This window comes from Oncorhynchus gorbuscha, linkage group LG07 (assembly GCF_021184085.1).
Source record: "Oncorhynchus gorbuscha isolate QuinsamMale2020 ecotype Even-year linkage group LG07, OgorEven_v1.0, whole genome shotgun sequence".
In the NCBI taxonomy this organism is placed as follows: Eukaryota; Metazoa; Chordata; class Actinopteri; order Salmoniformes; family Salmonidae; genus Oncorhynchus; species Oncorhynchus gorbuscha.
In genome coordinates this window covers 84,620,558-84,647,251 of record NC_060179.1, presented here as the reverse complement: position 1 = coordinate 84,647,251, position 26,694 = coordinate 84,620,558, and the positions used below count along the sequence as shown (strand labels likewise).

At 46.5% G+C, this 26,694-nt stretch overlaps 1 protein-coding gene across 1 annotated transcript in view; it reads left to right on the top strand.

Annotated features, from left to right (window-relative positions):
• The window catches only part of LOC124039063 (kinesin-like protein KIF20B), a 46,816-nt gene extending 20,513 nt beyond the window's left edge, over positions 1-26,303 (top strand). Inside the window, exons 27-34 of the mRNA XM_046354943.1 lie at positions 1-216; positions 782-883; positions 6,279-6,476; positions 11,514-11,570; positions 12,841-12,915; positions 21,245-21,386; positions 22,149-22,291; positions 25,546-26,303. The exon at positions 1-216 is cut by the window's left edge and continues 171 nt beyond it. Coding sequence (XP_046210899.1) covers positions 1-216; positions 782-883; positions 6,279-6,476; positions 11,514-11,570; positions 12,841-12,915; positions 21,245-21,386; positions 22,149-22,291; positions 25,546-25,626 — 1,014 coding nt within the window. The 3' untranslated portion in view covers positions 25,627-26,303. The remainder of the gene's footprint in view (positions 217-781; positions 884-6,278; positions 6,477-11,513; positions 11,571-12,840; positions 12,916-21,244; positions 21,387-22,148; positions 22,292-25,545) is intronic.
• The last annotated feature ends 391 nt before the right edge of the window (positions 26,304-26,694 follow it).

Here is a 26,694-nt window from a genome sequence, read left to right as displayed (position 1 = left end):
TTCTCATCCGCGCCTCCCACTAAGCCCAGAGAGACCGGCACTCTGGTGAGTGGCAACTTCTCATCCGCGCCTCCCACTAAGCCCAGAGAGACCGGCACTCTGGTGAGTGGCAACTTCTCATCCGCGCCTCCCACTAAACCCAGAGAGACCGGCACTCTGGTGAGAGGAAATGTCTCATCCGCGCCTCCCACTAAGCCCAGAGAGACTGGCACTCTGGTGAGAGGGCAGTCTCCTTTATGACAAATACAAGTGTATGGGTCACGTTTACAGGATACAGAGTGTAAAATACTTTACTTGCAAGCTCTCTACAGTACACATTGAATAAAGTTATATTTATGCTAATCTCCCACCTATATTTTGTAAATTGGTCTTGTTGAGACAAAGGATGATCTCACTCACTCACTCACTCTGCCTCTCACTCACTCTGCCTCTCACTCACTCTGCCTCTCACTCACTCTGCCTCTCACTCACTCTGCCTCTCACTCTCTCTGCCTCTCACTCTCTCTGCCTCTCACTCTCTCTGCCTCTCACTCACTCTGCCTCTCACTCACTCTGCCTCTCACTCACTCTGCCTCTCACTCACTCTGCCTCTCACTCACTCTGCCTCTCACTCACTCTGCCTCTCACTCACTCTGCCTCTCACTCACTCTGCCTCTCACTCTCTCTGCCTCTCACTCTCTCTGCCTCTCACTCTCTCTGCCTCTCACTCTCTCTGCCTCTCACTCTCTCTGCCTCTCACTCTCTCTGCCTCTCACTCTCTCTGCCTCTCAATCACTCACAGACTAAAGCAAAGGAGTGCCCTCCCCAAGTCAGTGAGAGAACTCTCCACGACGAAAACAGTGAACTAGTACATGGAGTGAAGACTGAGCAGAGGACCAGTCAGGTAATCAGTTGTCTCTCTAGACATGTGGGTTTCCTCCCAACAATGTTCCCATGCCTTAACGTGTCTGTACGTAACAGAACATTACATTTAAGTCATTTAGCAGACGCTCTTATCCAGAGCGACTTACAAATTGGTGCATTCACCTTATGACATCCAGTGGAACAGCCACTTTACAATAGTGCATCTAAATCTTTTAAGGGGGGGTGAGAGGGATTACTTATCCTATCCTAGGTATTCCTTAAAGAGGTGGGGTTTCAGGTGTCTCCGGAAGGTGGTGATTGACTCCGCTGTCCTGGCGTCGTGAGGGAGTTTGTTCCACCATTGGGGGGCCAGAGCAGCGAACAGTTTTGACTGGGCTGAGCGGGAACTGTACTTCCTCAGTGGTAGGGAGACGAGCAGGCCAGAGGTGGATGAACGCAGTGCCCTTGTTTGGGTGTAGGGCCTGATCAGAGCCTGGAGGTACTGAGGTGCCGTTCCCCTCACAGCTCCGTAGGCAAGCACCATGGTCTTGTAGCGGATGCGAGCTTCAACTGGAAGCCAGTGGAGAGAGCGGAGGAGTGGGGTGACGTGAGAGAACTTGGGAAGGTTGAACACCAGACGGGCTGCGGCGTTCTGGATGAGTTGTAGGGGTTTAATGGCACAGGCAGGGAGCCCAGCCAACAGCGAGTTGCAGTAATCCAGACGGGAGATGACCAGTGCCTGGATTAGGACCTGCGCCGCTTCCTGTGTGAGGCAGGGTCGTACTCTGCGGATGTTGTAGAGCATGAACCTACAGGAACGGGCCACCGCCTTGATGTTAGTTGAGAACGACAGGGTGTTGTCCAGGATCACGCCAAGGTTCTTAGCGCTCTGGGAGGAGGACACAATGGAGTTGTCAACCGTGATGGCGAGATCATGGAACGGGCAGTCCTTCCCCGGGAGGAAGAGCAGCTCAGTCTTGCCGAGGTTCAGCTTGACGTGGTGATCCGTCATCCACACTGATATGTCTGCCAGACATGCAGAGATGCGATTCGCCACCTGGTCATCAGAAGGGGGAAAGGAGAAGATTAATTGTGTGTCGTCTGCATAGCAATGGTAGGAGAGACCATGTGAGGTTATGACAGAGCCAAGTGACTTGGTGTATAGCGAGAATAGGAGAGGGCCAAGAACAGAGCCCTGGGGGACACCAGTGGTGAGAGCGCGTGGTGAGGAGACAGATTCTCGCCACGCCACCTGGTAGGAGCGACCTGTCAGTTTGTCTGTCTGTACGTAACAGAACATCAGTTTGTCTGTCTGTACGTAACAGAACATCAGTTTGTCTGTCTGTACGTAACAGAACATCAGTTTGTCTGTCTGTACGTAACAGAACAACAGTTTGTCTGTCTGTACGTAACAGAACAACAGTTTGTCTGTCTGTACGTAACAGAACAACAGTTTGTCTGTCTGTACGTAACAGAACAACAGTTTGTCTGTCTGTACGTAACAGAACATCAGTTTGTCTGTCTGTACGTAACAGAACATCAGTTTGTCTGTCTGTACGTAACAGAACATCAGTTTGTCTGTCTGTACGTAACAGAACATCAGTTTGTCTGTCTGTACGTAACAGAACAACAGTTTGTCTGTCTGTACGTAACAGAACAACAGTTTGTCTGTCTGTACGTAACAGAACAACAGTTTGTCTGTCTGTACGTAACAGAACAACAGTTTGTCTGTCTGTACGTAACAGAACAACAGTTTGTCTGTCTGTACGTAACAGAACAACAGTTTGTCTGTCTGTACGTAACAGAACAACAGTTTGTCTGTCTGTACGTAACAGAACAACAGTTTGTCTGTCTGTACGTAACAGAACAACAGTTTGTCTGTCTGTATGTAACAGAACATCAGTTTGGCAAAGAGGAAGTACGTTATCGCCTTATCCGACCTGTTGCCCCCCCCCCCCCAGAATGGTAGTTATCAAGATGAAGAGATCACTGAGGAGTTCATTTCTCAAGTTTAGTCTAGTTTGCATCAATTATCTTCACTAAAAAACCACTGCGAAGGTTTAGCCTGCAAACTTTTTTTTTTCTTTTTTCGAATCGCTACGTTTTGTCATGTGATTGGTTGGGAGTAGCTTCAGTTGCCTTGGGTCAGGTTTCCGGAGGTAATCGTGGACATTGTATCAGACAGAGCAGACAGCCAGACATGGTGCTGGGGTGAAGGTTAACGAATGGACACAAGGTTATGTGAGCTATTGAATCAATCCAATATGGTATCCTTCTGCGCGTCAGGGTAGCTGGGGCGGCAGGGTAGCCTAGTGGTTAGAGCGTTGGACTAGTAACTGAAAGGTTGCAAGTTCAAACCCCCGAGCTGACAAGGTTCTGCCCCTGAACAGGCAGTTAACCCACTGTTCCTAGGCCGTCATTGAAAATAAGAATTTGTTCTTAATTGACTTGCCTGGTTAAATAAAGGTATTAAAAAAAACATTAAATAAACATAAAATTAAAATCCTTCCGGGCGTCAGGAGACACTCCGAGTAAAGGCTTTTCAGTTCTAAAAGATATCGGCCTCATTCTGGTCCACGCTCATTATTTGAAGTGCATTTTCTTCTATTTTTCATGTGTCAATTATAAACCCTTCTGAACGAAGAGCTGTTTGGGAGCCAAATTAACGTCTCTTTTTAGGTGAACGGAGCCAAATGATCCGGCTCGCCAAAGAAGCCTTGGGGTGTCCATCGCTAGTTCCACAGCTACAGTAGTCATGGGAGAGTGCAGTGATTTTTAAGAACTATTTTTACTCCGATGGAGAAAAATGTAAACTGCTAAAAGAAATAAAGGGAACACTAAAATAATACATCCTAGATCTGAATGAATGAAATATTCTAATTAAAAACTTTTTTCTTTACATAGTTGGATGTGCTGACAACAAAATCACACAAAAATGATCAATGGAAATCAAATTTATCAACCCATGGAGGTCTGGATTTGGAGTCACACTCAAAATTTAAAGTGGAAAACCACACTACAGGCTGATCCAACTTTGATGTAATGTCCTTAAAACAAGTCAAAATGAGGCTCAGTGGTGTGTGTGTGGCCTCCACGTGCCTGTATGACCTCCCTACAACGCCTGGACATGCTCCTGATGAGGTGGCGGATGGTCTCCTGAGGGATCTCCTCCCAGACCTGGACTAAAGCATCCGCCAACTCCTGGACAGTCTGTGGTGCAACGTGGCGTTGGTGGATGGAGCGAGACATGATGTCCCAGATGTTCTCAATTGGATTCAGGTCTGGAGAACGGGCGAGCCAGTCCATAGCATCAATGCCTTCCTCTGGCAGGAACTGCTGACACACTCCAGCCACATGAGGTCTAGCATTGTCTTGCATTAGAAGGAACCCAGGGCCAACCGCACCAGCATATGGTCTCACAAAGGGTCTGAGGATCTCATCTCGGCGTCTCCAGACTGTCACGTCCGTCACATGTGCTCAGTGTGAACCTGCTTTCATCTGTGAAGAGCACAGGGCGCCAGTGGCGAATTTGCCATTCTTGGTGTTATCTCGCAAATGCCAAACGTCCTGCACGGTGTTGGGCTGTAAGCACAACCCCCACCTGTGGACGTCGGGCCCTCATACCACCCTCATGGAGTCTGTTTCTGACTGTTTGAGCAGACACATGCACATTTGTGGCCTGCTGGAGGTCATTTTGCAGGGCTCTGGCAGTGCTCCTCCTGCTCCTCCTTGCACAAAGACGGAGGTAACGGTCCTGCTGCTGGGTTGTTGCCCTCCTACGGCCTCCTCCACGTCTCCTGATGTACTGGCCTGTCTCCTGGTAGCGCCTCCATGCTCTGGACACTACGCTGACAGACACAGCAAACCTTCTTGCCACAGCTCGCATTGATGTGCCATCCTGGATGAGCTGCACTACCTGAGCCACTTGTGTGGGTTGTAGACTCCGTCTCATGCTACCACTAGAGTGAAAGCACCGCCAACATTCAAAAGTGACCAAAACATCAGCCAGGAAGCATAGGAACTGAGAAGTGGTCTGTGGTCACCACCTGCAGAACCACTCCTTTATTGGGGGTGTCTTGCTAATTGCCTATAATGTCCACCTGTTGTCTATTCGATTTGCACAACAGCATGTGAAATGTATTGTCAATCAGTGTTGCTTCCTAAGTGAACAGTTTGATTTCACAGAAGTGTGATTGACTTGGAGTTACATTGTGTTGTTTAAGTGTTCCCTTTTATTTTTTTGAGCAGTGTATTTAAAAAAAATATATAATAATTGTTCCATGATTTTTTTAGTAGAGATGGCTTCTGGCAACGCGTGTCGCTTTAGAATCTATCAGAACATGCTGAATGTTAACCCGACTGACTAGACGCTCCTGAAGGGTTACCCAACTGACTAGACGCTCCTGAAGGGTTACCCAACTGACTAGACGCTCCTGAAGGGTTACCCGACTGACTAGACGCTCCTGAAGGGTTACCCGACTGACTAGACGCTCCTGAAGGGTTACCCGACTGACTAGACGCTCCTGAAGGGTTACCCGACTGACTAGACGCTCCTGAAGGGTTACCCGACTGACTAGACGCTCCTGAAGGGTTACCCGACTGACTAGTCGCTCCTGAAGGGTTACCCGACTGACCAGTCGCTCCTGTCGCTCCTGAAGGGTTACCCGACTGACTAGTCGCTCCTGAAGGGTTACCCGACTGACTAGTCGCTCCTGAAGGGTTACCCGACTGACTAGTCGCTCCTGAAGGGTTACCCGACTGACTAGTCGCTCCTGAAGGGTTACCCGACTGACTAGTCGCTCCTGAAGGGTTACCCGACTGACTAGTCGCTCCTGAAGGGTTACCCGACTGACTAGTCGCTCCTGAAGGGTTACCCGACTGACTAGTCGCTCCTGAAGGGTTACCCGACTGACTAGAAGGGTTACCCGCTCCCTGAAGGGTTACCCGACTGACTAGTCGCTCCTGAAGGGTTACCCGACTGACTAGTCGCTCCTGAAGGGTTACCCGACTGACTAGTCGCTCCTGAAGGGTTACCCGACTGACTAGTCGCTCCTGAAGGGTTACCCGACTGACTAGTCGCTCCTGAAGGGTTACCCGACTGACTAGTCGCTCCTGAAGGGTTACCCGACTGACTAGTCGCTCCTGAAGGGTTACCCGACTGACTAGTCGCTCCTGAAGGGTTACCCGACTGACTAGTCGCTCCTGAAGGGTTACCCGACTGACTAGTCGCTCCTGGAGGGTTACCCGACTGACTAGTCGCTCCTGGAGGGTTACCCGACTGACTAGACGCTCCTGGAGGGTTAACCCGACTGACTAGACGCTCCTGGAGGGTTAACCCGACTGACTAGACGCTCCTGGAGGGTTAACCCGACTGACTAGACGCTCCTGGAGGGTTAACCAACCCTCACTGTCATACTGTGTACCCTTGTCTTTAGGGGTCTGGGGGCTACCCGTCGGTGCTAGACTCCTCAGAGATCATAACGGAGGGAGGCAGGACCAGACGCTTCCCCAAGCCTGAGCTCGAGATCTCCTTTAGCCCGCTGCAGCCCAACAGGATGGCCCTGAAACGCCAGGGAGAGGATGTGATCAACGTCAAAATCACCCGCAAGAGGAAGAGCTCTGAGATCGACAAGGTAGACCGTGTTAAAGGGATAGCCCCCCCCTCCAAATTACCGAATTACATTTTTAGTTTCCTTTACCCAGTAAGAGCTGTTTGGATTTGAGCATGCTAATGCTCCCATGACTTGAATTGTGCCACAAATGCTAAAACGTTAGCATTTGCAAACCGTGCCAGTGTAACTGAACCAAAACATGGGTTGCTGCCACACCTTGTCCATACACTGCTTACCAATGTCAACCAAAGCAAACCAATGTCATTTAGGTGAACTGTATTGGATGTTCAGTCTGGGGTACAACTGTGGTCCTCCTGCCACAGCACGCCTGTAGCTTGGTGGGACACTCCACTGAGATGCAGACCCTGTCAATCTTACCATTCAGGTGGTGGGCGTGTCTCTCTCCTGTCAGTCATCTTAAAGACATGCTCCGGAACTTACGGCGACTACTAAGTGTTTTGTTTTTTTTAAACCTCCTTTTGGGCTGGATGTGTCAATGTGTAGTTCATATATGCATATGAACCGTTTTATGAAGTGTTTTTAATAATTAGGTTCTACTTAAGAGAAAGTTGTTCAACATATATTACTAGTTTATTGCCCCTGTCTTACGTTATGCGTTGAAAATGGAAAAAGCTTGTGTTTCCATGACGTAGGAGTGAGTGAAGGCTGTGGGGCAGTGACTGAGGAGTGAGTGAAGGCTGTGGGGCAGTGACGTAGGAGTGAGTGAAGGCTATGGGGCAGTGACTGAGGAGTGAGTGAAGGCTATGGGGCAGTGACTGAGGAGTGAGTGAAGGCTGTGGGGCAGTATGGGTCTCTACTGCAGTGATGTAGGAGTGAGTGAAGGCTATGGGGCAGTGACGTAGGAGTGAGTGAAGGCTGTGGGGCAGTATGGGTCTCTACTGCAGTGATGTAGGAGTGAGTGAAGGCTATGGGGCAGTGACGTAGGAGTGAGTGAAGGCTGTGGGGCAGTATTGACTCCATATAGGAGGAGTATTTCTGGTGTTTAAACCTCTGCAGTTAGAGACTCGAGTAATTCACTAATGACTTCCCTGCCGACTGTCCCAGTTGTATGACTGAGAGGGGAGGAGAGTGAGACTCGGGGTGAATATCAATTGTATTTCTTTGATTCCTCGCATCCTTACCTCCCTCTCAAAATGCGTTGGTGAAGGAAGTTCGAGGGGAGGAACCTCCTTCCTATCTTCTACTCCAATGTGCTTTGAGAATGAAACTGGGAGAGGAAACGAGGAGAGATTAAACTGAGGACTTGGGGAAAGTGAGTGAAGACAGCCCATAGGCAGCCTCTGCAGAGGCTTTTGGTCGACAGACACTACCTTTACACCTGTAGCCTTGATCCAGAACAGCTCATAGAACAGGAGCCCATCACCTGTTTCTGTAGTGAGGCAGCTTGATGTACCAGTACGCCCCCTGGACAGGACACTAGTCTAGCTCCTCAGTACGCCCCCTGGACAGGACACTAGTCTAGCTCCTCAGTACGCCCCCTGGACAGGACACTAGTCTAGCTCCTCAGTACGCCCCCTGGACAGGACACTAGAATATCTCCTCAGTACGCCCCCTGGACAGGACACTAGAATATCTCCTCAGTACGCCCCCTGGACAGGACACTAGAATATCTCCTCAGTACGCCCCCTGGACAGGACACTAGAATATCTCCTCAGTACGCCCCCTGGACAGGACACTAGAATATCTCCTCAGTACGCCCCCTGGACAGGACACTAGAATATCTCCTCAGTACGCCCCCTGGACAGGACACTAGTCTAGCTCCTCAGTACGCCCCCTGGACAGGACACTAGTCTAGCTCCTCAGTACGCCCCTGGACAGGACACTAGAATATCTCCTCAGTACGCCCCCTGGACAGGACACTAGAATATCTCCTCAGTACGCCCCCTGGACAGGACACTAGTCTAGCTCCTCAGTACACCCCCTGGACAGGACACTAGTCTAGCTCCTCAGTACGCCCCCTGGACAGGACACTAGTCTAGCTCCTCAGTACGCCCCCTGGACAGGACACTAGTCTGGAGCACTCCTCCTCAGTACGCCCCCTGGACAGGACACTAGTCTAGCTCCTCAGCACTAAAATATCCCTCAGTACGCCCCCTGGACAGGACACTAGTCTAGCTCCTCAGTACGCCCCCTGGACAGGACACTAGAATATCTCCTCAGTACGCCCCCTGGACAGGACACTAGTCTAGCTCCTCAGTACGCCCCCTGGACAGGACACTAGTCTAGCTCCTCAGTACACCCCCTGGACAGGACACTAAAATATCTCCTCAGTACGCCCCCTGGACAGGACACTAGAATATCTCCTCAGTACACCCCCTGGACAGGACACTAGAATATCTCCTCAGTACGCCCCCTGGACAGGACACTAGAATATCTCCTCAGTACGCCCCCTGGACAGGACACTAGTCTAGCTCCTCAGTACACCCCTGGACAGGACACTAGAATATCTCCTCAGTACGCCCCTGGACAGGACACTAGTCTATCTCCTCAGTACGCCCCCTGGACAGGACACTAGAATATCTCCTCAGTACAGGACCCCTCCTGGACAGGACACTAGAATATCTCCTCAGTACGCCCCCTGGACAGGACAGGACACTAGAATATCTCCTCAGTACGCCCCTGGACAGGACACTGGACAGGACACTAGAATATCTCCTCAGTACGCCCCTGGACAGGACACTCTAGCTCCTCAGTACGCCCCCTGGACAGGACACTAGAATATCTCCTCAGTACACCCCCTGGACAGGACACTAGAATATCTCCTCAGTACACCCCCTGGACAGGACACTAGAATATCTCCTCAGTACGCCCCCTGGACAGGACACTAGAATATCTCCTCAGTACACCCCCTGGACAGGACACTAGAATATCTCCTCAGTACGCCCCCTGGACAGGACACTAGAATATCTCCTCAGTACGCCCCCTGGACAGGACACTAGAATATCTCCTCAGTACACCCCCTGGACAGGACACTAGAATATCTCCTCAGTACACCCCCTGGACAGGACATTAGTCTAGCTCCTCAGTACGCCCCCTGGACAGGACACTAGAATATCTCCTCAGTACACCCCCTGGACAGGACACTAGTCTAGCTCCTGAGTACGCCCCCTGGACAGGACACTAGTCTAGCTCCTCAGTACGCCCCCTGGACAGGACACTAGTCTAGCTCCTCAGTACGCCCCCTGGACAGGACACTAGTCTAGCTCCTCAGTACACCCCCTGGACAGGACACTAGTCTAGCTCCTGAGTACGCCCCCTGGACAGGACACTAGTCTAGCTCCTCAGTACGCCCCCTGGACAGGACACTAGTCTAGCTCCTCAGTACACCCCCTGGACAGGACACTAGTCTATTGCAGGGTCTTATTGCAGGGTCTTACCTCCAATCTATCTCCTTAATGCTGAGTGCCAAGCAGTCCCATTTTTTTTCCCCCAGTCTGGTATGACACTGAGTAGGCCTTTTTAGACTTGTCCTGTACTTACCAACAGGGGAACTATTGTAACTAAAGCCCACACAGCCCAACGGGGGAGCCCCTGGGAGCTCTGAGGTTCCTAGTCCTGTTTTCTGTTATTCAGCCCCTCTGTTATGACTCATTCACCTTTTTTTGGGGACACAAAAACAAGACTGTTTTCCGTGTCTTATCACATTTGACTCCCCATTGCCGGGAATAAAATCACACACATGTTGTTTGTTGAGGAGGGCGGGAGCACCCGGCGGGCGGGCGCACCCGGCAGGAGGGAGGGCGGGAGCACCCGGCGGGAGGGAGGGCGGGCGCACCCGGCGGGAGGGAGGGCGGGCGCACCCGGCGGGAGGGAGGGCGGGCGCACCCGGCGGGAGAGGAGGGAGGGCGGGCGCACCCGGCGGGAGAGGAGGGAGGGCGGGCGCACCCGGCGGGAGAGGAGGGAGGGCGGGAGCACCCGGCGGGAGAGGAGGGAGGGCGGGAGCACCCGGCGGGAGAGGAGGGAGGGCGGGAGCACCCGGCGGGAGAGGAGGGAGGGCGGGAGCACCCGGCAGGAGGGAGGGCGGGAGCACCCGGCAGGAGAGGAGGGAGGGCGGGAGCACCCGGCAGGAGAGGAGGGAGGGCGGGAGCACAGACAAACCTGACCAGTGAGAGTCCAGACCTGGGTAACTGCCAAAATAAAGGAAACCCCAACATAGAGCTTTTAATAGGCCATTGGTCGACCACGAGCCGCCAGAACAACTTCAGTGTTCCTTATCAGATCGTCTGGAAGTCTATTGGAGGGATGTGAGGAATTCCATCAGTTGGTGTTTTGATGATGATTATGGTGGTGGAAAACACAGTCCTCAGTTGGGTTGAGATCTGGTGACTTGAGACCCCTTTTTAAAATATATAAATCACTGAGATCTCTTCTCGCCATGGGAGCCAAAATAATGTACAACTGGGCATTTTGAAACATGACCCTAAGCATGATGGGATGTTAATTGTTTAATAAACTCCAGAACCTGTGTGGAAGCACCTGCTTTTCAATATACTTTTGTGTCCATAATTTAGTGTTTCCTTTTTAATGTTGAAGGTGACCTGCATCTTTACCAACATTCTCTATTTAGTCAGACACTTTTTAACGTTGACGGTGACCTGTATCTTTACCAACATTCTCTAATTTAGTCAGACACTTTTTATTGACAGTTTTCTCTCTGACGGTTTTAAAATGTTTTTAATACTGTTCACATCAAACACACGTAAACAGGGTAATGGTTTTTAGTATTAAGGATGAATGCATCTGAAGCACAACAAGCCTTCCGTGTAGACGACTCAGGTTATTCTTCTTCCTGATGGAAGTCTTGTTGATTTCTGCCTAAACGCGTCTTTGTGTAAATGTTGTTGTTCATCCTCGCTGCCAAGTGTTTCTCAGTTACATTACATTTAAGTCATTTAGCAGACGCTCTTATCCAGAGCGACTTACAAATTGGTGCATTCACCTTATGACATCCAGTGGAACAGTCACTTTACAATTACTTCAGAAGAGGTTTCTTATTGTTTCCCACCACGTCTAACACCTCTTCTCTTTTCTCTAAAGAAGAAAGGTTGGCACAGTAGAGCTAAACAGAGAGCAACACGTGAGCTCTCATCTCAGGTATTCAAACCAGTCAGACCCATGTCTGTACTCGTCAGTCCCGTCGTACCATTTCAGCCATCTTGGGGGTTTCCATTTTTACCCTCCTTCACTCCATGTTTTGTGATCATGCATGTTACTCCATCCATCGTCATTCTTCTCCATTTTGTTTGTTGTGTGTTCAGGGATGTTTAGGTTGGCGTAAATGGCAAAACTATGGAAGTTCTCTGAGAGACGATATGGAAGGAATGGTTTTAAAATGACAAGTGTTTCAGCGCTGGGTATTTCCTGCTTTTGTGGTAATTTATATAAATAATATGTACCCTATTGATTTCTTGATGACTTATAACTTATAAAATGCAGAAACACAAACTCCAGAGATTGTGGATAGTTTGAAACAAACTCGATGATTTTAATATCTTTATGTATAAGAAACCTAAATCAAATTTAGCACCTGTTATCGCGGGTGATGCGAAATGCTTGTACGTCTAGCTCCATCAGTGCAGTAATATATCTAACAATACACACAATCTAAGAATATATAAATAAATATATGGACATGTCCGAGATTCAGTAGGCTGGAGAGTCTATACATATGAGATGATTAATGCCAAATATGTCAACATTATTAAAGTGACTAGTGTTTCATTTTTAAAAAAAAATTAAAGTGGCCAGTGATTTCACGTCTGGAAATACTGATACGATGTTGGACAGTTGTTACCAATTAACTTATTGAAGATACTTTTATTTTGGAATACACATTTATTTTTTTTAGATTAGGTTTACTTTTGCCATGAGTTTCTGAACATTTCCGACTAGATTTGTGTCCGATAGCCTTCATCTACATCAATAATTGGAAACCTACTAATTTATTTCATCATTGTGCTTCTAGTTCCGACAATGCAGTGATAACCAACAAGTAATCTAACTAACAATTTCAAAACTACTGTCTTATACACAGTGTAATGTAATTGGAAACCTACTAACTTCATCTGCCATTGCATGAGACTCTTGAAATGTTTGGCATTTCTTAATTGTATTTATTCAATTGATCTTTTGAAATCTATACATTCCTGAAATTAAATGAATATGTCCTATCTAATCCCGATCATTAGAAAGGGGATAACTCCCTAGGCTGTTTGTTGTTGCCTACATGTTAGATTCCATTTGACTTTGTTTTTGGCTCATACTTAGGTAGCTTTAAAAAAAAAAAACACAGAATATGCATTTTAAATTTCTCTCCCGGGTCTGTCATCTCTCTCCCTCTCCGACATGTGCTGGTGTTTCTCAGGATGAGGTGAACAACGAGAACCGAAGGAACACCAGAACCCGGATTCATTCTAAACTGGCTGTACATCAAGAGGAGGTGAGAGACACTTTTTAAATGACTGCCCCCCCCCCCCCCCCCCCAACTCATTTTAAACATGGCCTATGTGGCATCTCTAAAGATTCATCGGCATGGTGCTTGCAACGCCAAGATTGTGAGTTCGGGCTCCTGTGGGTCAACCATACATCACATTTGGTGTTTTGTTAGGATCCCCGCTGGCTGTTGGTATATCTTGGTGTTTTATTAGGATCCCCTCTGGCTGTTGGTATCTTGGTGTTTTATTAGGATCCCCGCTGGCTGTTGGTGTATCTTGGTGTTTTGTTAGGATCCCCGCTGGCTGTTGGTATATCTTGGTGTTTTATTAGGATCCCCTCTGGCTGTTGGTATATCTTGGTGTTTTATTAGGATCCCCGCTGGCTGTTGGTATATCTTGGTGTTTTATTAGGATCCCCGCTGGCTGTTGGTATATCTTGGTGTTTTATTAGGATCCCCGCTGGCTGTTGGTGTATCTTGGTGTTTTGTTAGGATCCCCGCTGGCTGTTGGTATATATTGGTGTTTTGTTAGGATCCCCGCTGGCTGTTGGTATATCTTGGTGTTTTATTAGGATCCGCGCTGGCTGTTGGTATATCTTGGTGTTTTATTAGGATCCCCGCTGGCTGTTGGTGTTTTATTAGGAGCCTCATTGGCTGTTGGTATTTTATTAGGAGCCTCATTGGCTGTTGGTATTTTATTAGGAGCCTCATTGGCTGTTGGTATTTTATTAGGAGCCTCATTGGCTGTTGGTGTTTTATTAGGATCCCCATTGGCTGTTGGTATTTTATTAGGATCCCCGTTCAGCTACTCTTCCTGGGGTCCACATGAAACACGACATAATACAGATCATGAATAGACAAGAACAGCTCAAGGACAGAACATTTTTTAAATATATTTTTTCGTAAGACACACGTAGCCTACATATCGATGTGCCTTGAGGTGTTGCTTTATCTGTTTCTTGAAACCAGGTTTGCTGTTTATTTGAGCGATATGAGATGGAAGGAGGTGTGTGTGTGTGTGTGTGTGTGTGTGTGTGTGTGTGTGTGTGTGTGTGTGTGTGTGTGTGTGTGTGTGTGTGTGTGTGTGTGTGTGTGTGTGTGTGTGTGTGTGTGTGTGTGTGTGTGTGTGTGTGTGTACACAGTTCCTCCTTTTAAAGGTTGTGTGCTTACACCGCGGTACTGAGGCACCCAGTGTCACGGCGTCATTACTCCAGACCACCACAAGGGGGAGTTAAAGCACTCATTATGCATTTGGGTCCCAGGGTTTTTATTTAACCAATCGTATCGAGTGGTTCCAATGACGAATTTGACGCGGGGCCACCAGTCCCTGTTAACTTCAGCAAAGATGGCTGGGACGGCAGGGTAGCCTAGTGGTTAGAGCGTTGGACTAGTAACCGGAAGGTTCTGCCCCTGAACAGGCAGTTAACCCACTGTTCCTAGGCCGTCATTGAAAATAAGAATTTGTTAACTGACTTGCCTGGTTAAAGGTAAAAATTTAAATAATAACGAGTCAAGAAAAAACATGTATAATTGAGAGGAATATATTAGTTAATGTGGAGACAAATGATTGTCATAAGGTGAATGCACCAATTTGTAAGTCGCTCTGGATAAGAGCGTCTGCTAAATGACTTAAATGTAAATGTAAATATATTTTTTTTGTGTGTCATAAAGTACATTTTACGAAAATCTCCTATTTAGCAAGGCTTTTTTTCCCAGCCACATCCAATACCAGGTTTATCAAACTCATTATACACGTCAACAGTGTTTACCTCTCCTGCTCCTGGGACATCAGTGATTTACACATTGGAACTATGCAATAGACGAGAAACATAATTTAAGTAAAGGCAGATTTTTGAAATTCATTGATTGAGATAGATAGAGATATAGATAGATAGATATATATAGATAGATGAGATATACACAGAATAAAAATAACAGTTCATCCTGCCAGCACGCCCACAACAGAGCCACTCAGGCAGAGAATGACGTGTGAAAAGGAGCGAGCAGCGAGATGAGAGTAACAATCCAGGCTATTTGCTCTGAGACCGGCATAATAATGTAATGAGACGAGCACGTTTCAAACCCTCAATATTCTAGCCCGAGGTCCAGCATGCTTATCGACTGTGTCCAAATGTATTAATTGGGGTTGGATGATTTTGTGGCAAAAAAAACAACATTTTTATCAATTGGAATATTTAACATGTGGAAAGAGTGAAAAGGTATTTATTGTTAGTTTTTCACAAACATAGCAGGATGGGCTATTAGCTGAACAATAGATCATTCAACCTTTACTAAAGCATTTACTGAAGAGTTGTTATTAATAGCCGAGCTAGGTGTGAATCCCCCTGCCCAACGTGCAACAAATCATTTTCAGGACTACTGTATCTACAAAAAGCAGCGATAGGTTTCAAAGAAGAGGCTATTCTCCACAATGTATGGATGAAGCTCTTCATTTGGTGTTGGGGGGGAGGGAGGGGGGGGACCTGAGATGAACAGCCAGCCACAGAAAGATATCAGCCAGGCTCTTTTACACCCTGTTTCAAATGGTAGCATAAAGGCAGAGGACGTGCACTGTGCAACAATATGATGACGTGTGAACATTTCTGCCACCCACATACAGGAAAACGCTTCCAAATAAATGACATTATTACGTGTTCCAACACTCATGTTATCTACATGATTAAATGTCCATGCGGGCTCTACTATGTAGGTAAAAACCTCTCGTTCTCTCAAACAGCGAATCAGTGAACATAAAAGTTCAATCAGGAGAAACGACAGGGATTATCTAGTCGCACGACATTTTAATGACCTGAAGCATGACATTTCTACCTTTTTTTTTTTTTTTTTTCTTTTTTTAAAGATTTTGTGGCATAGAGAAAGTCTAGATATCAGACGGGGGAGGTGATATCAATAATACTCTGAGTAAAAGAGAATGTTTTGGGGATTTTCACCCTCCACACATTATTTCCTAAAGGTCTTAATGATGAGATGCCGACGTAAATAAATACATTGGAACATGAATTATGTCCCTATTTCAGATTACTCACAAAAGCTCTGGCGAAGGCCGTGAGGCCGATGCGTAAAGCTCTGGCGAAGGCCGATGCGTAAAGCTCTGGCGAAGGCCGATGCGTAAAGCTCTGGCGAAGGCCGATGCGTAAAGCTCTGGCGAAGGCCGATGCGTAAAGCTCTGGCGAAGGCCGATGCGTAAAGCTCTGGCGAAGGCCGATGCGTAAAGCTCTGGCGAAGGCCGATGCGTAAAGCTCTGGCGAAGGCCGATGCGTAAAGCTCTGGCGAAGGCCGATGCGTAAAGCTCTGGCGAAGGCCGATGCGTAAAGCTCTGGCGAAGGCCGATGCGTAAAGCTCTGGCGAAGGCCGATGCGTAAAGCTCTGGCGAAGGCCGATGCGTAAAGCTCTGGCGAAGGCCGATGCGTAAAGCTCTGGCGAAGGCCGATGCGTAAAGCTCTGGCGAAGGCCGATGCGTAAAGCTCTGGCGAAGGCCGATGCGTAAAGCTCTGGCGAAGGCCGATGCGTAAAGCTCTGGCGAAGGCCGATGCGTAAAGCTCTGGCGAAGGCCGATGCGTAAAGCTCTGGCGAAGGCCGATGCGTAAAGCTCTGGCGAAGGCCGATGCGTAAAGCTCTGGCGAAGGCCGATGCGTAAAGCTCTGGCGAAGGCCGATGCGTAAAGCTCTGGCGAAGGCCGATGCGTAAAGCTCTGGCGAAGGCCGATGCGTAAAGCTCTGGCGAAGGCCGATGCGTAAAGCTCTGGCGAAGGCCGATGCGTAAAGCTCTGGCGAACGCGCCTGGCGAAGGCCGACGCGTAAAGCTCTGGCGAAGGCCGACGCGTAAAGCTCTGGCGAAGGCCGACGCGTAAAGCTCTGGCGAAGGCCGACGCGTAAGCTCTGGCGAAGGCCGACGCGTAAAGCTCTGGCGAAGGCCGACGCGTAAAGCTCTGGCGAAGGCCGACGCGTAAAGCTCTGGCGAAGGCCGACGCGTAAAGCTCTGGCGAAGGCCGACGCGTAAAGCTCTGGCGAAGGCCGACGCGTAAAGCTCTGGCGAAGGCCGACGCGTAAAGCTCTGGCGAAGGCCGACGCGTAAAGCTCTGGCGAAGGCCGACGCGTAAAGCTCTGGCGAAGGCCGACGCGTAAAGCTCTGGCGAAGGCCGACGCGTAAAGCTCTGGCGAAGGCCGACGCGTAAAGCTCTGGCGAAGGCCGACGCGTAAAGCTCTGGCGAAGGCCGACGCGTAAAGCTCTGGCGAAGGCCGACGCGTAAAGCTCTGGCGAAGGCCGACGCGTAAAGCTCTGGCGAAGGCCGACGCGTAAAGCTCTGGCGAAGGCCGACGCGTAAAGCTCTGGCGAAGGCCGACGCGCGTAGCTCTGGCGAAGGCCGACGCGTAAAGCTCTGGCGAAGGCCGACGCGTAAAGCTCTGGCGAAGGCCGACGCGTAAAGCTCTGGCGAAGGCCGACGCGTAAAGCTCTGGCGAAGGCCGACGCGCGTAAAGCTCTGGCGAAGGCCGACGCGTAAAGCTCTGGCGAAGGCCGACGCGTAAAGCTCTGGCGAAGGCCGACGCGTAAAGCTCTGGCGAAGGCCGACGCGTAAAGCTCTGGCGAAGGCCGACGCGTAAAGCTCTGGCGAAGGCCGACGCGTAAAGCTCTGGCGAAGGCCGACGCGTAAAGCTCTGGCGAAGGCCGACGCGTAAAGCTCTGGCGAAGGCCGACGCGTAAAGCTCTGGCGAAGGCCGACGCGTAAAGCTCTGGCGAAGGCCGACGCGTAAAGCTCTGGCGAAGGCCGACGCGTAAAGCTCTGGCGAAGGCCGACGCGTGCCTTTTTGAATTTACAAACGAGGGCTTAATTGGAGTCTATTTCTTCAGAGCCTAGGCCTATATAAAATAACTGAACTGGCTGAGGTAGGCGATGAGGCTTAACAGCCTAATAGAAGGATTTGTTTTTATTAGGCCTACTTACAATTGCACCTGATCAAAAATGTAGCGTCTTACAAAAAACATTAATGAAAAAAAAGTCTGCACTTTCGAACTAAAACAATGTAACTAAAAAATAATGTGCACATTTGTAATTCCCAAACTCTAAAAGTAATTGGAAAGGTAGATTCATATTATGCGTGACAAGTGTAGCCCACCATGCAAATGTTTCCTATTAGCAGGACAGTAGACTTCTCATAACCCCGGCTACTGCTAATCCCTCAATTTCCAATGTATTCGATGGTCTAGTACTCTAAAGTGTTACATTTCTAACTCAAAACAGCATTTTCTTCATCAACATCTTTTATTTTCGTTAATCTTCTTGATCTTCTTCCCGGTTGATTCGTCTGTGACGAATACGTTATTGAAAGGTCTCGTCAGCTTTTGATCCATGCCTGGGCCTGCAGAACGCAAAGTTCTTTTGTCTGTCAGACGAATCATTGGGTCGAAACTACAGAACAGTACAAAACAAGCGAACACGCATGGTTAATGTTCTGCTATTCCAAGGATGTGTAACCAGAGAGGGGCACCACGTTTGGGTATAGAATACAATACCTTCCCGTTGCGGCCGTCCCTTTCCGCAACGTTTCGTGCTGTTCTTACACCAAAATGTTCAAATATATTCCATGATATTCTTAATATATGTGTTGACTGAATATAAGCAAATGATCTTTGCTAAATAATCAAGTTAGGTTTCTCCAGATATAAATGAATTCTAAATAACTGGCTTTATTTCCCAAAAAATAGTGAGAATGCCTCACCCCATGTTCAGGAATTGACTTTTTTTTCTCGCTCACTCTAGTTTAAAAGAAAACGAAATCTTCAAAATATTGTAACTTTTTTTTTTTTAAACAAAGTAATTTTAATTCATTTAGATTTAAAAGCCCCTTAGGATCTGTGAGAATACCTAATGGAAAATGCCCCTTAGATATTAATATAGTCCTCTAATCCTCTAAATGTAATTATTGGCGGAGAGTCAAGTCATTGGGGGGGGAAATGCATATTTTTCGATATACTGTAGGCCTACCATAGGTGAAATGAGTCTCACTAGTGTTGAGTAACGTGCTGTTAAAAATGGCGTGGGACTTTATTTATTTAAAGAGCATATAAAAGTTAGAAACAAAAGCCTACAACTATTTTAGCACTGTTTTGCGCTGCTCTGAGACGAGCATGGGGACATGGTCTTGATAAATCAATGATGTTTTTATATTCAGTTCATCTCCATTTGGGTATTAATTAAGAAATAGACAATTAGGGTGTAGAAATGTTATGCTCTTAAGGTAACCTTTTTATTTAACTAGGCAAATCCGTTAAGAACAAATTCTTATTGAGAAGGACCAATTCTTATTTAGGAGAGCCTACTCCTTCCTCGTAAATTTCCCAGTACTGCACTGCCGACCGTCATTTTCCGTCCCGGTCAAAAGTCTGGACACACCTACTCATTCCAGGATTTTTCTGGATTTTTACAATTTTCCACATTGGAGAATAATAGTGAAGACATCACAACTATGAAATAACACACATGGAATCAGTTAAGAAGAAATTCCTATTTACAAGGACATGTGTACTCCTTCCTCCCCAACGGGGATTTGAAACCCGTTCTCCTGCGTCCCCCCCGCATTCTGTATTACAGATATGGCTATATGCTCTCCCTTCTGTAAGGAATTAGGCACTTTCACATGTTTACTACACTATGTATTGTAGACTGCACAGAAATATCTGATTTACAGAAATATTGGAACAAAGTTGTCAAATGAAGACAAACGATTTAGAATCCTCCAATCCTGTAGCCTACTGTCACGTACAGCGCCATATTTTCCATTCCATCCGTTTTTCTCTGAATAGAAACACCATAATATTAAGTCCATATACTATGTTATTACAAAAAAAGGTTTTAATGGTAAATGCCAATACAGAATACTATCAAATGCTTCTCAAAGATGCCCTCTGGTGGTCAAACTAGAAATAACATGCAGTAACAGAAAAAATGTCTGACAATTAGATAATGTGCCACAGAATGCAGGGTGTACCGCAGTATGACACAACTTTTAAAGGAGCCACCAATAAGTTGACTATGCAAACAATTTGGGATTTTCAACACATTCATGTTTCTTGTAAAAAGAAGTGATGCAGTCAATCTCTCCTCAACTCTTAACCAAGAGAGACTGGCAGCATAGTATTTATATCAGCCCTCTGATTACAATGAAGAGCAAGATGTGCCGCTCTGTTCTGTTCTCGCAGTCTGCGTTTTCATTTCATCCCAAAGGTGTTCGATGAGGTTGAGGTCAGGTCTCTGTGCAGGCCAGTCGAGTTTTTCCACATCGATCTCGACAAACCGTTTCTGTATGGACCTCGCTTTGTGCACGGGGGGCGTTGTCATGCTGAAACAGGAAAGAGCATTCCCCAAACTGTTTTGTACTTCCACAAAGTTGGAAGTACAGAATCGTTTTGATTGTCATTGTATGCTGTAGTGTCAAGATTTCTCTTCAATGAAACCATGAAAAACCGCGCCGGACCGTTATTCCTCCTCCGCCAAACTTTACAGTTGGCACTATGCATTGGGTCAGGTAGCGTTCTCCTGGCATCCGCCAAGCCCAGATTCGTCTGTTGGACTGCCAGATGGTGCAGTGGGATTCATCGCACCAGAGAACGTGTTTCCAGAGTCCAATGGCGGTGAGCTTTACACCACTCCAGCCGACGCTTGGCATTGCGCATGGTGATCTTAGGCTTGTGTGCGGCTGCTCGGCCACGGAAAACAATTTCACGAAGCTCTCGACGATCAGTGACTCTTACCCAGACACACTTGTCTAAATTGATGGGTCGTGTGAAATAAGTTTTCCGCTTCACAATAACAGCACTTACAATTGACCGGGGAAGCTCTAGCAGGGCAGACATTTTACAAACCGACTTGTTGGAAAGGTAGCATCCTATGACGGTGCCACGTTGAATGTCACGGAGCTCTTCATTACGGGCCATTCTCCTGCCAGTGTTTGTCTATGGAGATTGCATGGCTCTGTGCTCGAATTCAGCAACGGTTGTTTTGAAGGGATGTACACATACTTATTATTATTATTATAAACTGTCTGGTTTGAGCCCTGTATGCTGATTGGCTGAAAGCCATGGTGTATACCACAGGTATGACAAAACCATGTTATTTGTACTGCTCTAATTACGTTGGTAACCAGTTTTTATAAAAACAATAAGGCACCTCTGGTTTGTTTATATGGCCATTATACCGCGGCTAAGGGCTGCGCCAGCGTTGTGTCGTGCCTAAGAACAGTCCTTAGCCGTGGTATATTGCCCATTATACCACACCACCCTCTGGCCTTATTACTTAATTATATTCATGGTTTCGTAGACCTCTCCGGCGAGGGGCAGTAAAGACCCGGACTCCATTAAGCCCCAGGACTCCCAGTCCAGCCTTCGGAGCAGGAAAGAAGGGACGATGCAGAAGATCGACGACTTCCTCCAGAGGTCCCCAACGTTTTTCGGTAGCAAGGGTAAGAGTTGCCACTAACGGTAGCACAGAATGTGCTGGATACTCTATAGCTAGATTACATCATCGGACCAAAGAGCCAGAAACACAGAAACCACACTGGAGCCAAAGTACCATTTGTACCACAGTCTCTCTATCTGTCCGTCCACAGTCTCTCTATCTGTCCGTCCACAGTCTCTCTATCTGTCCGTCCACAGTCTCTCTATCTGTCCGTCCACAGTCTCTCTATCTGTCCGTCCACAGTCTCTCTATCTGTCCGTCCACAGTCTCTCTATCTGTCCGTCCACAGTCTCTCTATCTGTCCGTCCACAGTCTCTCTATCTGTCCGTCCACAGTCTCTCTATCTGTCCGTCCACAGTCTCTCTATCTGTCCGTCCACAGTCTCTCTATCTGTCCGTCCACAGTCTCTCTATCTGTCCGTCCACAGTCTCTCTATCTGTCCGTCCACAGTCTCTCTATCTGTCCGTCCACAGTCTCTCTATCTGTCCGTCCACAGTCTCTCTCTCTGTCCATCCACAGTCTCTCTCTCTATCCGTCCTTTTACAGTCTGTCTGGCCTCGCCTGGCCCCAGAGCTCTTTGTGCTTTTACCTACTCCATAGTCCTTGTCAAGCATGGCAATTCCATAAAAAGCTGGCAATAGAAGGGAAACAGACTGGAATCCCAGGCGGATTGTTTCTGGCCCACAGTAATGGCTTGACCCTTTTAGTGGCCTATGCTGCTCAGCTTTTTTTTTTAAAGCCCTTACATCCCTCTTTCTCTTTGCAGCTAAAAAGATAATGGGATTGGTGAGTGGGAAATCCCCAGAGACGGAGGAGGGCGGGGCCTCCATGAACTTCAGACCCAAGAAGTCCAAGAGGAAGCTTTACAGACCAGAGATCTCCTCCCCCGTGAACTTCCCCTCCCACCCGGTGAGAACCCACCGCCAGCCGCCCATCTGTATGATGAGGCTTGGGCGACATGGCCACAACATAATAGCGCAATGTTTATCATTTTAATATAAAAAAAAATTTTTCTGAATACTAGACTTTTTAAAACATGTTTTATCGGTAGTGCAGGACGTTAGGATGGCTACAAAAAATGGTTTTAATGGGCTTTATCCATTCTGATTTGTTTATACTCAACCAAAACTTGACAGAGAAGTAGTCCAATTTGTTTTAACTTTTCATTTATGTACCACTGGATCAACAAATGGTTGTCGACGGTATTTTGTAATAAATCCCCTGCTGGATGTGTATCCATCCATCCATGTGATATGTGGCTGCTCCAAACTGGGGCCAACACTGTTCTATTGGGACAGTGGGACTTCCTGTTTAGAGTTATTCATTACCCAGGGTGCTTGGTCAAAGTATTTCATTTTGGTTATGTTTTATCCCAGTGTAACAGAATAACTTTACGTCCGTCCCCGCGCACACATCGACAACAGTCACCCACGAAGCATCGTTACCCATCGCTCCACAAAAGCCGCGGCCCTTGCAGAGCAAGGGGAACCACTACTTCAAGGTCTCAGAGCAAGTGACGTAACCGATTTGAAACGCTATTTAGCGCGCCCTGCTAACTAAGCTAGCCGTTTCACATCCGTTACACCAGTGTGGCAGGTGTGTTACCACATAGGAAGGTACAGACAACCCTATCAGTTCAGGTCTGGTGCTGGGCAGCCTTGCTCTATGGGTAATGATTCTCATTTATATGGTGGGTGTCATACAAGACATGATTTTTTTTCATTAAAATTTTTTTTTAAACTTCAGTTGGAAATAATGTAATGAAACAGGCAGGGAGCATGTCTCGACCCCTCGACCTTCTAGTCCGAAGTCCAGGGTCGTTACAATATAGGTCAATCGTAAAGATGCGTTTTTTTTTTTTTTACATGAAGGTTTTTGTATAATGTCAGCCACTTGTTTTAAAAGTAGCACTCGCGATGCCAACATCGGGACGCCCGAAAACGATGCACAATTTGTGTACAACGTCGTCCGTTTCGTATGAAATGTTAATAGATCGTTCATTCACTGCTCAATAATGTAGTGAAGAACGGGTCAATTCAAGAGAGGGTGCTACTAAAATCAACGTCTAAACCTAGTTTTTTATTTTATTCTTTATTCTATGTCATTATGAGTCGCATTCAATTAATCATTTAGATTGCTCTCTACAATATTACAACTTTAACACACTTTTGTAGTTGACCGTGTTGATGAAATAAGAACGTTAACGTGTAGTTTAGACTGCGCTGCTCTTGGCTGTGTCTCTTCCTTATTTCGGTGTTAGGAGGTGGGTAAACATTTAGTGGGCGTTTCTGCGCTTTGGACCAATCCAAAATCAGCTTGATACCCTCGTTCATCTTCAGATCCGTGGCTTTTTCTATTTCTATAACATGTGCTTTATGTATTGATTTGTTGTTAATTAATTAAAAAATATATATAATAATAATAAAAAATAAAATTGTTTCTCTAACGCCGGTCAATCGATGTTGAGAGGGCCGTTACCATGGCGATTTAAAAGGGACGACTCAGAAAATTCACAATGGAAACTAGGAACACATGATTATTTTTTTCCGGGGAGTGTGTGTATATATTGAAATTTAGTCTGTTTTAACTTTTTGGTAATTAATGTATACCCAGTATATAAGCTCCATTTAGATTTTTGTATTCTGGGGATATTATTAAGGGGAAAGCCCGTATCACACACTAACCTGTAGCCACTAGCTAGTAGCGCCGTTCTGCCCACGGAGCAGTGACAGAGATCTGTTGAGCAGCGACCACTTTCTGACCGTGATGACGTTCTAGTCTCTAATCATGCTTAATTCTCTGAGTAAATCATCTAACCTTTATTTATATATATATATATATATATATATATAATAGGTCATAGTTCAAAGGTTAGACGATTTACTCAGAGAATTTAACATGATTATAGAGAATAGATATTTAACATACACAGTCGTGGCAAAGTTTTGAGAAATGGTACAAATATTAATTTTCATAGTCTGCTGCCTCAGTTTGTATGATGCCAATTTGCATATTCTCCAGAATGTTATGAAGAGTGATCAGATTAATTGCAAAGTCCCTCTTTGCCATGCAAATGAACTGAACCCCCCCCCCCAAAAAAAAAAAAACATTTCCACTACATTTCAGCCCTGCCACAAAAGGACCATCTGACATCATGTCAGTGATTCTTTCGTTAACACAGGTGTGAGTGTTGACAAGGACAAGGCTGGAGATCACTCTGTCATACTGATTGAGTTCTGCAAAAGGTACAGGGATTGGACTGCTGAGGACTGGGGTAAAGTAATTTTCTCTGATGAATACCTTTTCCGATTGTTTGGGGCATCCGGAAAAAAGCTTGTCCGGTGAAGACAAGGTGAGCGCTACCATCAGTCCTGTGTCATGCCAACAGTAAAGCATCCTGAGACCATTCATGTGTGGGGTTGCTTCTCAGCCAAGGGAGTGGGGCTCACTCACAATTTTGCCTAAGAACACAGCCATGAATAAAGAAAGGTACCAACACATCCTCCCGAGATCAACTTCTCCCAACCATCCAGGAACAGTTTGGTGAGGAACAGTGCCTTTTCCAGCGTGATGTAGCACCTTGCCAGAAGGCAAAAGTGGCTCGGGGGAACAAAGCATCGATATTTTGGGTCCATGGCCAGGAAACCCCCCAGACCTTAATCCCATTGAGAACTTGTGGTCAATCCTCAAGAGGCAGGTGGACAAACAAAACTCCAAGCATTGATTATGCAAGAATGGGCTGCCATCAGTCAGGATGTGGCCCAGAAGTTATTTGACAGCATGCCAGGGCGGAGTGCCGAGGTCTGGAAAATGAAGGGTCAACACTGCAAATATTGACTCTCTGCATCAACTTCATTTAACTTTCAATAAAAGCTTTGACACTTATGAAATGCTTGTAATTATACTTCAGTATTCCATTGTAACATCTGACAAAAATATCTAAAGACACTGAAGCAGCAAACTTTGTGAAAATGAATATTTGTGCCATTCTCACGACTGTGTATAAAGATAGATGTGTGTGTGTGTGTGTGTGTGTAGAGACAAGGGTTTGGACTACTGTTTTTCTGATGCATTTCTCTATTGAATGAACATACTGTAATTGTTATGTCAGAAATGTGCTTAAGATCCCGTTCATTCTCCTGACCTGTTGACCTCTGTCTCAGATCATCAGTGGTAGTCCAGACGAGAGAGAAGGGGACCATCTCATCATCAAGAGAAAACTCCGGACTAGGACGGCTAAATGACTTCTCTGTTCCACAGCGACGATGTCATCCATGCTGCTCTTGTGGTAAACAGGGAAATGAAATCATCCATTTTGTTGGTGTAATGAAGGATATGCTGAGTTTTTTTTTGTTTTTTTTAACAACTTAATATCGGTTAGGTAGTTTTCATATAGCCTTCATTTATCCCTTTTAATTTATATTTGATTTTATTTCTATATATTTTGCTTTAACACTATCATTTATGGACCAAGAATGTTTTATTCTCAGTCCAGAACATTTTGGTTATGTACTCCTCTGAAGATGTACACGTCAACGATATTCATGTAAAAATAAACACAAGATGTTTTTTTTTTTTTTTTGTGCATAATGAATGTTTTACTAGGGACAACCACTACCGAATCCTATTTTGGTGGTGAACGTGTTGATTAATGCATGGTGTAACATAGATATAGAGCCCCTGTTGAATCAGCGTCGTATCTGGGCCAAGACAGAACATCATTACGAACTGCTTTTTTCGTTTCACATGGTTAAACATTTCAATTACTGCATTTAGTCTAAATACAGTAAATGTTTATCTCTGAATCTACCATTTTTTTTTATTTAACCCGACCCCTTTGACTGCTATTTATATATAATACTGTACTGCTGACATATTCCATGGTGAGTTAATAAAAAAACACTACTATTGCTCCAAATAATTCCAGTGTCTCGAGGATAACTTCAAGTAACAAACGATATTCTAACCACGTCATGCGTATTTATACTCTGAAATCCCCTCAGCAGTCACTGTATTGCCTTTTCACTTACTCATAATATATTTGAATTGCACCCGACTAAGCAAAACATTATGACTCGACAAATCATGGCAAGGAAGCTGTCGATTGGGTGGTGGGGGGGGGGGGAGAGAGAATGTTTGTGACACCCAGAGTTCTGTTCTGGAACGGACATCACCTTTATGACCGTTCAACAAGCAGGGACTAGGTGTTCTTGTGCTTTTTTTAAACTTTCTCTGCAAAGGTGTTTTTTTTTGTTGTTGTGTGGAAGTGATATAAGGAGCCTGACAATCATTGTCTTTACTGTGTTTTATTT